Source organism: Epargyreus clarus, unplaced genomic scaffold (genome assembly GCF_041222505.1).
Source record: "Epargyreus clarus isolate Ecla_fem2 unplaced genomic scaffold, WU_Ecla_fem_2.2 ptg000006l, whole genome shotgun sequence".
Classification (NCBI taxonomy): Eukaryota; Metazoa; Arthropoda; class Insecta; order Lepidoptera; family Hesperiidae; genus Epargyreus; species Epargyreus clarus.
Window position 1 is genome coordinate 9,082,464 of NW_027332214.1, and position 14,590 is coordinate 9,097,053.

Here is a 14,590-nt window from a genome sequence, read left to right on the forward strand (position 1 = left end):
CTAATACAGTCAGCTAGGGGCGCTGATTGGAAATGTATGGGCAAATACGTAAACAAATACAAAAACAGTCATTTTTGTAAACACGTAAAACCTCGTACTAAGGGTACAGTAAAAAACCTTGACACGTTTTTAAAAGTAAGCCCTTGACACGTATTTACTATATTATAGAAATAGGTATTTTCCATATTCACATTTATTAAAAGCATTTGGTACACAAGGCCGGCATCGCGTTACGCGGAGAACAAGCGTCCGCCATTATCGGGCGTCCGGTGTCGGGTTCGTGGGCTCTGCTTGGCTCCGGCGGGAGAAAAAGGATTATATTTTATGTATTTTTTTTTATTTTTGGTTCATATGGAAATAGCTAGTGATGATGAAGTTCAACTGCTATTAAGTAGGTTCGTATTGAGCTTAACCGTAATGATGAGTTTAATGTAATGTGGTCGCATACCGTCGTACGCACCAGACGGTGCGGTGAGCGATAAGCTCACCTGGGCGGAGCCCGACGGGGCAACGCGCTAAGAGGACTCTGGTTGCGTTCCTTTGGAGATCCCGGAGTCCTCTACGCAGCGCTGAGGACGGCCACCGAGGGGTTTTAGTGAAGTAAGAGTCACACATAACCCTGTATCGCTCCCACGGCATCGGGTACCTTTTGAAGGTTTTCCCCTTGTGAACAAAAAAAATGGTAGGTAAGTAACGTGCGTATAAATACACTTTTGAAAAATATGTAGCAACTCGGTATTCAAAGTTATTTTATATCCCTTGTGTATATAATTCTGGTGATACCGAAGTTAATTATTACTGTACCAGCGGGGCACAGATCTCCCCCAGACTATTTAGGCTACAAATAACTCTCAGACATGTAAATTTCCTCACGATTTTCTTCACCATTAAAACAAGTGACACCTAATTGATTTCTATAATAATGCGCACATAACTTTCAAGAATCAAACCTCGGACCCCTCGACTGAGAGGGTTTCGAGGTTTAAAAAAATAAAGAGTCCTTACTTAAATATAGAGTCGTAGTCAATGGTACGAAGTGGAAAAAACGGAATATTGCCTTCATCGACCATCCAGTCTGTAATACTATCTTTTCCCGTTTACCGTCCCCTTTATTTACATTATTACTGTAACTGATATGTAGGTAAATGTCAATTACATAATCATTACTAAGGAATATGTGCCTATTGCCTATGCACTAAGCCTACTTAAGGTTATATTCGTACTTATACCAGTGTTAGTCTTAAATAGGTATTTCTTAAATGTATTTTAAGAACACCACACCACCACCAAAAATACAATTTATATGTAGGTACATATAACATTTTTATATAAATGAAGCAAATAAGCATGCCACCTGATGGTAAGCGTTCTACTTTCCATGAACATCAGAATCTATAACCCCAATTATAATTTACCTATGCCCTATCTACGATCGATCATATATGCGTAACTAGCTACCTATGAAGAAATGAAATGTCTCGTGTAAGTATGTCTCCCTTACCACACCAACAGAGGAGCGCGTCCAGTAAGGGTGGTGGTGGTGCCAACGGGGTTGAATCATACAGGGTTCTAAACCTTTATATAAAACATTAAATGCATCAAAACTTATTATCAGTTTCATGTGTATCTGTATGTATGTTTATATACTTACAATATGCATAATTAACACATACACATAAATGTACACATACATTTATGTGTATGTGTGAATTATTAAGAGACAGTGAACGATAAAAGACTGACTCCTAATTCTAGATCTTTGAATCGAACAGGGTGAATGACTGTAGAATCCATAAAATGCGAATAGATACCTACCGAATTCAATAAAATATACAAAAAAAATATCAGCTGTTAAAACCCTTCGTGGTTCGACTCCGGTGACACTACCTACCTACCACCACCTACTACCACTACTACCACCTACTACCACCTATTTATGCCTAATAACATCATTGTTAAGCGCTGCCGTGTTCTAGTTTTAGGAGTGTGTGAAGGGAGACATATTATCTTTCCGAGGCACTCTAGCTTAGTCCTCAGGGTAGCGGCGCATCTGTCGGTGACCTCAGGCAGGACTCTTATTAGGTTTTATTATGATAATATCCATGAGCGGCTGTGGCCATTTACCATTAGATAGCTTGCTTATTTGCTTTTTCTATATTATAAAAAAGTAAATCTATTTAATGAGAATAAAACTAATTACCAACTGTTAAAATAATATCATTAAGTTAATGATGTTCTGTAATGAAGCTATGTTTTAAGGATCTATGTGTTAATGTGTTTACTTCATCTTAATTGCCTGTCAACAAACACATTTAGAGATCAACTAATTACAGTAATTTGTTAGATGTCAATGTTTCTCTTAATTTGTTATTTTTTAAGTACTATTTTTGTTTACATTAATTTTTGTGTTCAAATAAAATAAAATAAAATTATTAAATGAATTTTTAGTATTATTTTGGTTAAACGTATATTAGTAAAATGTTAAAAATATTTTGGTGTAGGTACACGTTTAATTGTAAGAAAAGTTTCATTCAATGATAAAAAATAATTATTGGAATAAAAACACCTTGGGATCACTTTATCTGATTAAAAATATATTTCTTATATAAAAATACCTCCCTAAAATATATTCAATCAAAATAACTGTAATAGCAGACGGAGATATTTTTCAATATATTAAATGTATGAAATTCTGTATTACAAGTAGGTATTTCTACAGTACCTAATCATTAGGTTCTAATATGCTATAATTATGTATTTGGTTAACTCTATAACTCTACCGAAACTTAAGCGGAAATACCTGTCTGCTCTTTGTAAACCAAGGAATATATTAAAAATGTCTCTACATAAATTAAACTCTATTTTCAGAGTGACTCTACATACACCGCCGTCGGAAGCTTCAAGTTTTTTTATATAAACGTTTGAAAAATTACTATTAAGAATATATGTATTTATTTAAACTTTAGTAACAATAATAATTGTTTAAAACATATTATTGTAGATGCAAAACGTTGGGTGCCCTACTGTAGGGCAAGTCGGCTTTTTATGCAAGTTTTGTACCAAAGTAAAATACACTCTCTAAAGCTATCATTGGTACCTATAACCTATAAAAATCATGTCACAAAAGTTTATATAGTAAGATTTTGTTTCAAACTCTACTTACACACAATTATTGTATGGATTTGCAATACTGCCTAGTTTTACAGTTTTTTTTTACTAGATCATACCTGCATTACGTTTTGAGGCTGTAGAGTGTTTAATTAAAGATTTTTAAGTTATTTATTGTGAATTATTATTATTCATAGTGCATTGTCTTGAGAAACATCAAATAAATATACACCGTCATATTTAATTTGAGACAATATTTTAGGGTTTATTTTTTAAACCTTCTCAAAAATTAGATCACTTTAAAAAGAGCACACGGTACAAGCCAGTCGTCAGTTTCCGTTCTATAAATCGTGTTAATTAGATATTTCGAATACAATAATTGAACGCGACATCCAAAGCTCTACACAAGTACACATTCTGCCTAACACACTTATGATTATTCCATGTTTTTATCTTTGCGAGCTGCGGTATCGTTAGTGGCGTGCGCGAGGCTCCGCACGGCGATTGCGGGGTAGGGGCGGCGGGGGGTGCTCTACGTGCGCGCGCTCGTAGGGCGGAGCCACCCTTGGACCCGCCCCCCACGCTCCCATGGCCGGCGGTGGAGGGGCGCTCGGGCCCCCGTCTTCTATTTACTCTTTCAATCAGTGCGAGTGTTTGCCCCTGGCCGGCGTGCACGCGCGGGTGATGCGCTAGCCATGATCTCGCAGAAGCTATCGTACGGCGACGTGCCGACGTCCGCGTCGCTGTCCTCGCTGTCGCCGGGACTGGCGCCTCCCTACGTGAATGGCATGGGCTGCATGCCCTCGCAGCCTTACCCGAATCTCTACACCAACAATATGGTCGCGGGAAGCTCGTGCATGGGATCCCCGGGCGTGGGCTACTCGCCGCCCAGCACCATGGCCTCCTGCATGGGCGGCGGCGGCGCCGTCCCCTATGGAGCCTTGCCGCGCGAACAAGAAGCGGCATCACCTACGTCGGCTTTGCAGCGGGCGCGCAACGACAAGACCTACCGACGCTCCTACACGCACGCGAAGCCGCCCTACTCGTACATATCGCTCATCACCATGGCCATCCAGAACAACCCATCCCGAATGCTGACGCTCTCGGAAATCTATCAGTTCATTATGGATCTGTTCCCGTTTTATAGACAGAATCAGCAACGCTGGCAGAACTCAATTCGACATTCATTGTCATTTAATGACTGCTTTGTCAAGGTGCCGCGGACACCAGACAAGCCCGGGAAAGGATCGTTTTGGACGCTGCACCCGGATAGTGGAAATATGTTCGAAAACGGCTGCTTTTTAAGGCGGCAAAAACGTTTCAAAGACGAGAAGAAAGAGTCGATCAGACAAGCGCAGAAAGCGGCGCATACACATGGGCACCACGGCGGCTCCCACGATAAGCGAGAGCACTCGCACGAGAAGACCCCTGGCGCCGGTGGGCCCGGCGAGGAGAAAGAGATGCGCGACGAGCTGTTGGCTCAGCTTCACGCAGCGCCAGAGCTGTGCCTACCGGAGCACACGCCGTTAGCGTTGGAGCACTACGCGCAGTTGAAACAGGAGCCCACGGGCTACGCGCCAGCGCCGCACCCATTCAGCATCACGCGGCTGTTGCCCGGAGCCGACACGAAAACGGACCTGAAGATGTACGACGTAAATTACGGGTACGGGCACGCGCCCGCCGACAACTACTACCAGTCGCCGCTGTACCACCACCACCACGCGCACCCCCAGCCGCCCTTGTGACAGTACCCGCTGGCGTAGGCGCCGCGCCGAGCCCCGAGCGCGCCCTGGCCGCGGGTAAGTCTCCGCTCCACGCCAGCGCCCAACGTCCCTTACAATCAAATCTCACTAAACTTAACTTTGGACTCCACGTGAGCGTGATTTGTGTTCTTGTGATATCGTAGGCATCGCTCGCCCAGGGGCATGTAAATGGTTTGTGTAAATATTTGCTATGATTTTAAAGTCCTTTATGTGCGAATTTTAGTAGGTAGATATTGGATGCACGGCGGACGATCCGCCCCGGGCGGGCGGCGGCCGCACAGATAGGCCTAAGCAGAGTGTGGGACTCCCTCGGAAGTGTCCTTTCCAGTCCCCGTAATATTCGTATACCAACTCTTATTGGAATATTTTAGTGTGTATGACTTATTTATCAAACAGAACACGTTATAGATTCTTAATTATTTATCGAATTTGTTTATTTTTCGTAATTTAAACACATTTCACGAGGTATTAATTTATAACCTAACATTATTGATCCGTAAATCTCTTATCTGCTACTAATTTCATTGATTTCTATTAACATTTAAAAACAAATAAGTCGTTTAGGCAAATATTATGAAACGCATAAAATGTAGAGCTTTTCTTAACGATTCCCGCCCAAACGAATGAAACGAATATGTTTATATGACATAACGGTCGCAGTAATCGCAGTCGTAATGCGATCAATACGATACCGTTATCGCTATCGATGCCACCGATAATGGTTATATTATTTATTTGCGGGAGCGCGTTGAAATCTTTTGTTTAGCTATGTAAACAACGACTCTATCACTTATTTGTAAACAGTACTATGATTATTCAGTTTTTGTTTACGTTTTCTAATAAATTACTGTCTTTAGATACTATTTAAATTGATTAATGTTTAAATTTCATGTTTATAGCTTATTTTAGTTGCTAAGAGGACAACGAATTTATTAGTCAGTGTCTATCAACGATATATTATTATTTGACTCTAAAAGAAGTATGAAACGATACTTCTTTACAATACACTATTAGATATATTAACAAAAAGAGTTGGTATATGAATTTACGTAAAATGACGTCATATCGTGGACCGAACAGTGCAATGTCGTTTGTGTAACAAATGTGTATAAATAAATATAAATTAATTACATAGATAGGTGAAATGGAATTACAGTCCTGTCGACCATCGCATTTAGGAGTGTAGATAAGTTTTGTACATATAGACATTAAGATAAATATATAATGATCTTATTAATGGTGTTTGGTGTAAGATAGGTACCTATCTACGCTTCTACACATTCCATTCGAATATATATTTATATGCAAGTGTCAATTTAGCATTTTAATATATTTATAATTTTTTGGCAAACGTACGACAATTAAGTAGGTGTGGTGTTAACCTGAGGGTACATACTGCGGTTCATAACTATTCTCTCATAGATAATTGTTAATAGATTTATTGTAGCCCCCACGCTTTTTACTCTGAATTGAATTATTATTCTAATGACTTAAATTGTTTTCTAGTTTTTAGTTCGATTAGAAAAAGCGTGTTTTATTTAGATTTTTTAAACTATTTTTTATTTATTTTGTCATCTCTTTGAAAATAGGTTCTTTGTTAAAAGAAATTTAATACTAATTTAATTTGAAATAGGAGATGTCCAATACTTTCAATATTTATATTGTATCAGCAACATAGAGATCCACTAGCATTTATATACTTAGTACCTACATTCGTAAAACGTGTCATTCTTAGGTGTAACTAAGGAAATAAAACACGGTTTTCCTACAGAAGTATTTTGGGACAAAAAATAATTTAGACTTAATTATAAATAACATTTGGACCGTATTTAATCGTTTCTTACTATTTTATTTACATTTTTGAATAATCCGTTCCACAAACCGTCGTAGAATCACGCGTTTATCCGTCAGTAATGAGGATCTCCTTGAATTATTCGTAATTTAGCTCAGAAACCTTGTCGGGGCTGACCTTTAGACTTGTGAAGATCACTTCTCATCGGTGTGATGAATTCATTTGTTACCTACCGTCGACACTTTGATAAGTAAAATAGAAAGATACTTTACCGCCTTGAAATTGAATGAAGCCACAAATGATAAATCATTCATTGCTTCAGTTCATGAAAAATAAAGAACATTTTTAGAGAAATTACGAATAAATAACTAGTACTACGTAATTTACGTAATAAATAAATAAGTTTTACAAATATTTTAGTGGCATTTTCGAACGGAGGCGAGGCAAAACTTCATTTACACACACAATTGCTATTCTCAAAACTAATTTCACTTTCTTGTTAGGAGTGATCAATCTATGTATTTTACTGATCTAACCGTCGATATAAAACATGCGAATGATTTTCTTATTACAAGGTTTGACAATCACATATGTATAGGAACATAACATATTTTAATTATTCTAAAACAAGAGGTACTCGTATTAATTGTGGAATCGTTCATATACCTAATTTTGGTTTGTAACTAAAGGCCACGTTTCTCTGCAGACATTGATCGTGTCAGACACGGGTCGTAGCAGACGTAATTATATTCTTGTCCTACAGATTGTCACAGCGTTATTTAAAGTATGCTCCTAAACAAAATATTTGATTTATTTTCTTAGCGCTTTCAAAAATATATAAAACATTATTTCATCTTGTCAAAGTAATTCATCATGATAGCTCGGTAAGAATTCGATTTCTGTCGTTATTTATGACTTTCCTTCATTTGTATAGTAAATTTATAGCATAAAAGTCACATATATATTCATAAAAATGTTATACGGTCATTTGTCATACGGTCTATTTGATAAAAAATCTCTTTAATTATTTCTTTCGGTGACTATCTAGCAACTCTCAGATAATTTAATTACCAATTTTGTAGAGATGTCACCACAATATTTGCAAAAAATATGTAATATGTGTACGAATATTTTTAAATACTCGTAGGTAGGAACAAATACATAAATATCAAAACTAAACATATAAAATTAATAACTTATACTTAATATTTTTGAATTCAAAATTTCAATAAAACGATATACTGATTGTCAAAATTTCCATAAAGATATAACAAGTTATTTTAACACAGTTATCAAGATTTTTATTTGGTTAGTCTCACGTGACATGTAGATAGCAGCAAAGTAGAGATCTTAAATGTTTCATTTATAAATGTTATAAAATGTATGGACCGTACTTTTAATAGTTAGACTAGTTTGGTTTGACGGTTTGACCAAGGAGATACTGCACACAACTATTTCTATCGCCAAGCAGTACTTGTGGTTGATGTAGGAGCATTTTAGTCCTCAGGACTGGCCACGCATTTGTGATCGGCTTCAGAACTGCTATTCTATATGAAGTTGTTGACAGATGTACATAGCCGGCAGTGACCATCAGGTGGACTACATGCCCGTCTGCTATCAATATTATAAAACATAATTAAGTAGACTTAACAGTGACCTTTCAAATTGTGTACGTTTGCCAAATAAAGCTTTATGTGATTTAAATATGATAAAAGATTTTAGTGCTAAATTTATTCTTGTAGCTATAAATACATATTAATGTCGTATTACTCGAATCTAGATAGGATACTTATAATATCATCTGTTAGTTCCAGAGTTAATAAAATAAGTTTACAAAATTTTTCAGTGTTTTCATTCATTTCGGATGTTTTAGAATTAATATTTATGTATATTTATGTATGTGCTTTATATATTAAAACATATTTTTAGTTAGGCCTATATACACGTTATTAATTTAAAGGAAAACAATTAGTGAATTAACCTACATTATATTTAACAAGTGAATTTATATTAGTTACTACCATGTTACTAATAAATAATATGTAATTTCTGCAAATTTAATTATTGACAAATTGCATTACAATTCAGAAGATATATACTCTTTATTTTAAATGTACTTTTACTTCTTTACTTTATTATACTCTTTATTCTAGATTTTACACTTACACCTAACACGATTCACTTTCGTTTAAAATAAAAGTATCATTATTTTTTACAGACACTCTACTTTTACGCTTTGTAGTTTTAAAGCGAAAGATTTCACACAGATAATGAGCATTCTTTAAGAGCAATAAAACGAAAGAAGTGATTAGGGTTAGGAAGTAATTTAGGCGCAATTCTTAACCCTTTCTCAAACAAAGCTAGACCTACCTGCGGCGCGAGCCACAATGTAATTTGACAAAAAATGAAAAGAACTCATAGAGCCACTTTTACTGCCGGATAATTTCACTTTTGTCGGCATTGCGCAACGCCGCTGACGGGTTATCTACAATAACCTCTATAAAACCATAAAATAACAAAAGGGTTAACACAGCGATGGTGTTAATTTGTTTTGAGAAATCAGCGAAACTGCACGGACAAAATGCAAATGGAATCTACCGTTCACAAGGAAATGTTAATGCCTGTAAATTGACATTTAGTCATCTCTAAATATATTTTAATTTATAACCCGGTTTTGATAAAGTTATGATGAGAGCATCTTTTTTAATAATCTCGTTTGACGATATTTTCGTTTGACTATCATTTGTTTTTCTGTTTGATCAATAGTAACGGATACATGTTTGTTTTATTCATGTTACTTTAATATATTACATAAAGAAACATAAGAATTGATTAGGTTGTAAAGAGGTAGAAGTTTACTATAATGCAAGATCATTGAATTCAATTTATGTTGTGTTGAGCGAAATTTAAATGTTACGTCCAGAATAAATGTAGGTACGTTTCCGTATATGTGTCAAAATAATAAGATTAAGAATATAGTTAACCTATATTGTCTTGTACATAGCCCTTTATTGTCTTTAAATGAGAAAAGTTTAGGATATTGTCCACCGTACTGGCCATGTTATACCTACGATACCAAAATGTTTTTTCTCATAAAATTATTTACCTATAGTAAAAATAAATTAAAATTTATAATACGCGTAAAAAATTGAAAAGAGTAATTGGCAACATGATTGAATCGTACCAACACTTATTTAAATATTAATTAATTACTGGATTATCACTTAACGCCAATAGCTTTTTAAATACATTAATAACCAAAGATTATGCATGATAGCGGTTGACGTGTGAAAAAAGTTTTGAATGGCTCAATAAAGGCAATGTTTTAAGGTTTTTTTGTATGGACATTGGTCGGGACGCCGCGGGTGGTTTACAACCAACCATAAAACTAACCACTACACCTGACCTACTGTCAGTTCCTAAACGGACACAGTTCCATTGATACACGGTTTGAATAAACGAATATCTTATTTTGAATAGAATAGTTGTTACGTTAATAGTTATGTGTATCTATGAATAGGATATATGTTTTGAATAACCGATAGGTATATTTTGAATAAAATAGTTGCGTTAACAGTAGTTAAGTATATGTATGCATGAATGTTTGTGGTTTTTCGCAGACTTAAAAATGTTAAGTGGTTTGAAACCAGAAGTTGTGCGCGTTTGTTTGTTTTTTTAATGATTCGCAAAAACAATATATTTATATTTTTGTTACTTAATTTTTTATGTTATTATTTTCCTCTTTGTCGATTTACAGTTAAATAATTTTTACATAGGTAAATGTCATGTCGATATCTATTGGGTTCTTTCCATTTATCATAAGTAGCATCGATCATGCAGAAATTATTAATTTCATTTTATAATTAGGATTTCTATGTCGTATTAGTAAAATACTTATATGTAAATAGGGTTACATAATTGAAATAACAAATATGGGATCTATATCTATACCTACTGCTGATTGCAATACGGACGTATAGATATAGTCATTAAGAAATGCATACTTATGTAGTTGTAGGTACATAAAAAATACACCTAATTTCAGTTCTGCTTTACATATAATAAAATACGTTTTTTAAATTTATATTTCAAGTTCTAAGATTACAAACACATCTTTACATTCTTGTATTGTAGATACGTAGATTATTTTATGTAACAATGGACACACGTGCCACAGTGTGTGGGCGAATCGTTTTATTATTCATTTATTTATTTTATATGTCACTCCATTCAGCTTGTTACCGGGAGGCTACCGGGCTTCGGGCATCTCAAAACACATTGATAACGACCATTCAAAAGTTTACAAGTCATCAAATCTCATCACCAAGCTACATAACTTATAATAACTCTTAAATATAGACATAAAAACGTCTTTATCACATTCAAATAAGTTATACGGAAGGTTTATTTGTGGGGAATGAGCCGTAAATGTAAGTTTGTGTGGCAGCCAGTTTTATAGTGAATCACTTGAGATTTTAACTTTTTTTAGCCCGCCGTGACCATGTTGTGTTTTCGTTTTGTAAGCCTTTTTGTGTGATGCGTGTGATATTATGTCAGCAAGGCCTCATGTCGACCTTTTGTGTTTTGTACGGTGATAATAAAAATAAAACACTTTCTTTGTCCGACGTAACGGTTGTGAGAACGTTTCTCGGATCCAAATGCGGTTTACCTTTCTTTAAATTAAAGTATTCATGGAGATGTAAAAGACTTCTTGAAGGATATCTTGGTAATCAGTTTAGTTGATATTTTAACGTATGTTATGGTTTCTTTAACTGTGAGTTATTAACGGTGATTTTGTAAAAAAATATTGTTGCGGCTTGATCGTCATATCTATTGCCTTTTCTGAGTTATTGTAGTAAGATATTAAATATTCTGCCGTATCCGCAACCGTCACAAATTCAAACGTGGGGATATAACGTTTGCCTTTGTTTGTATATGTTTGCAAGCATTTGTGGGATAGCTTGTGTTCAAACCAAACGTTTGTAGAGATTTGGAGTTTGCGGCAAACGCCAAAGGCGTTGCGATAATTAAAGTTAGTCAGGAAGAATCTATTAACTACATTCGATTTTAGAAAAACTTAATCTTAAAGATATTCAGGTAGGTATAGATTATAAAATCCATTCTCAATGACTACTTAACATCAAATAAAACGTTTGCTTACTAATTAGATACACAAAAAGATTAAAACAAAGTCAAAATTAAACATAAAACGATGGATGAGTCGCAAATATTTAGGGACCGTTACTTACGCCGCCTACTGTCAACTTATGTGGGCTCTTTGTCACAAGTGTCATCGGAAAATCAATTATTAAGATGTAATGTCGCCAACGCATGACGTCACGTATTAGTAGATAGTGACATAGTGTAACGAATAGATAAAAACTAATATTGAACTACAACCTTTGACCTTTCACTAATTGGCCTGTTTAAAAGATAAATGTTCAAAAGTACTTTCTTAATGCACTAATTACGATAGATAGAGCTTAATCTTAAATATATATAACTCAAAGGTGACTGACTGACATAGTGATCTATCAACGCACAGCCCAAACCGCTGGACGGATCGGGCTGAAATTTGGCATGCAAAGGATTTTGATCAATTCTACCCCCAAGGGGATAAAATAGGGGATGATAATATTACTTCGTAACGCGAGCGAAACCACGGGCAAAAGCTCGTATGAAATAAATTGTATGTTTTAGAATCTTTCAACCAAGGACATTCAACTATTTAGTACCTGGTAATAGAACGAACAAGGAGAGGACAATGTTTTACGAGTTTTTACCAATTAGTAATAAGTTGTTATGAAATATATATATGTCAAATGGGAATAAATCTAAGATTGAGTCAGTGTGAGCAGTATAAAAGTTTTTTTTTATGAAAATAGTAACAACTCTGTAGTATTTAATGTCTTTGCTTCTAATCTAATCAGTTAAATGTTTGTGATTTTTTTTGTATATAGTAACGAGGTTGCAACCGAAGAAAACAAATATCAAAAGCAGTACCATCTAACGGGACCACAGGAATTATATGTATCAAGTTTTAACCGACAAAATACACTATCAAAATTTCATAGATCTCGAATGAGTAATTTTGAAGATTAACATGTAAGAATAGAGTGACAAGTGATTTGTGTAAATTAAAATTAGGATCCCCTGTATTATGGTCACGATTTAACAATTTTTTAAAGTGGTAGTTACCCTTTGTGCTTCGACTCCGGCGGCATCACCACCACACCTATTTCTGCCTATTAACAGTAAAGTTAAGCGCTCCTGTGTTCTGGTTTGAAGGGCCACACCCTTAAGGGAGACATACTTTTCCGAGGCGTTCCAGCTTAGTCCTCAGGGGTAGCGGCGCATCTGTGGCCGACCTCAGGTAGGAATCTAATTCTATCTGGAGTTGATTACAGATGTGCAACAGTAGCCACTTACCATCAGGTTCGCATGCTCGTCTGCTACTCCCATATTATAAAAAATAAGACATAGCAACACAAACCTCCATTTAGAAGCCTGTCCAACAATAGCCTGCTTTGCTATACCGGTTTCGCTGCGCAAACAATCGATATTACGCGCGGAAAAAATGTTTCCCCTCTCCCTGTTTGAACCCACATTTTATCTGGAAATGTACTCTAAAACATCCATTAGTTATTTAGTTGTGTTGCTACAGATTTTTTGTACGTTTATTTTACACATACGGTAATTTCAAAACATGTTTGCCTATTCTCTATTTATTGAATAAAAGAGAAGTCGAAAATAAAGCAGTAGTTATTAACCTACTTAAAACAAATGAGAAGTAAGAATGTAAGGCTTAGATAAATAAGACAAATAACTATATAATGTGATAGCTTCTTTCTACCTCGCCTAAACATCTACAGTGTGTTGTAGTTTGTTATAATGCAATATTACCTATTACTACAAGTGTCAGTATCTGATTTGATAGCTTAGGTAAATTGATTTTAAAATTTAAATTTTTTACCTTTTTTACCTTTTTTAAAGTTTTACGTAGGTAGGTACACTACTTAAATATACACATGCGAGTATTGCGTGTTAGTAAAGCTTATCGTTCAAACTCCGCGGTTATAGAGATTTTCTACCAAAATATCTTTCCACCCGTGGTCGAGGACCCCTAATACCAATTGGGTGAGTGAAATCTTTACCGTGATAGCGTCGACATGGGATTGAAAACTATTTGTTGAACACACACCATCCATCAGGGGCACTCAGCCGTATTGGCGTACCCTGCATCTGTTATATACTTTACTCTACTTTACATAATTCGAATCTATGACGATATTGTACGATTTAGGGTCAGTTTCGGTACTAAAAAATAGATTTGGAATGATTTTAGGCGATTTAACACAGACATAGAGAAATTAAATACTGACACTCTTTATAAAGTGGAAGGGATTTTGTGATAGGCTTATTGGGACTAATCATGTGGTAAGGTAATCTTAAGGGATAGAAACGAATCTGTTGCAGACCTCAGGTAGGAAACTAATCTTATCTAGAGTTGATTATAGATGCCCATGTTTGCTATTTCTATATTATAAAAAGGAAAAGGGGAACACTTTACAAATTGGCAGATATTTTGTTTTTCTTATTATTAATCATCTGCTTTGGCTTCATAAACATACATATAAGCAATTACAATCATACATATACAATATGCATATAAGAATCAATTTATAAGATTGTAATGTTAAAGATGCCTAATTAATTTGTACGAAACATGGTGAATCCGAATTAATTGCTCGGCCCCCGGAATTTATCATTGTCGCTTCATTATCTTAAGTGGCAATGGATCATTAATATTAAACTTTGGTATTCTTATGAGCTTCAAATGCATTTTTTTATACCAAGGATTGATAGACCATAGAGAAATTGTAGATGTAAACGTAGCTATGATGATATATTAAATTTGTATCATTTT

General features: G+C 35.3%; 1 protein-coding gene across 1 annotated transcript; it reads left to right on the forward strand.

The window, feature by feature from the left end:
• Positions 1-3,760: 3,760 nt before the first annotated feature.
• fkh (fork head box protein) lies at positions 3,761-6,397 on the forward strand. The gene has a single exon (XM_073073409.1). The coding sequence runs from the start codon at positions 3,804-3,806 to the stop codon at positions 4,851-4,853; it is 1,050 nt and encodes a 349-aa protein (XP_072929510.1). The 5' UTR covers positions 3,761-3,803; the 3' UTR covers positions 4,854-6,397.
• The last annotated feature ends 8,193 nt before the right edge of the window (positions 6,398-14,590 follow it).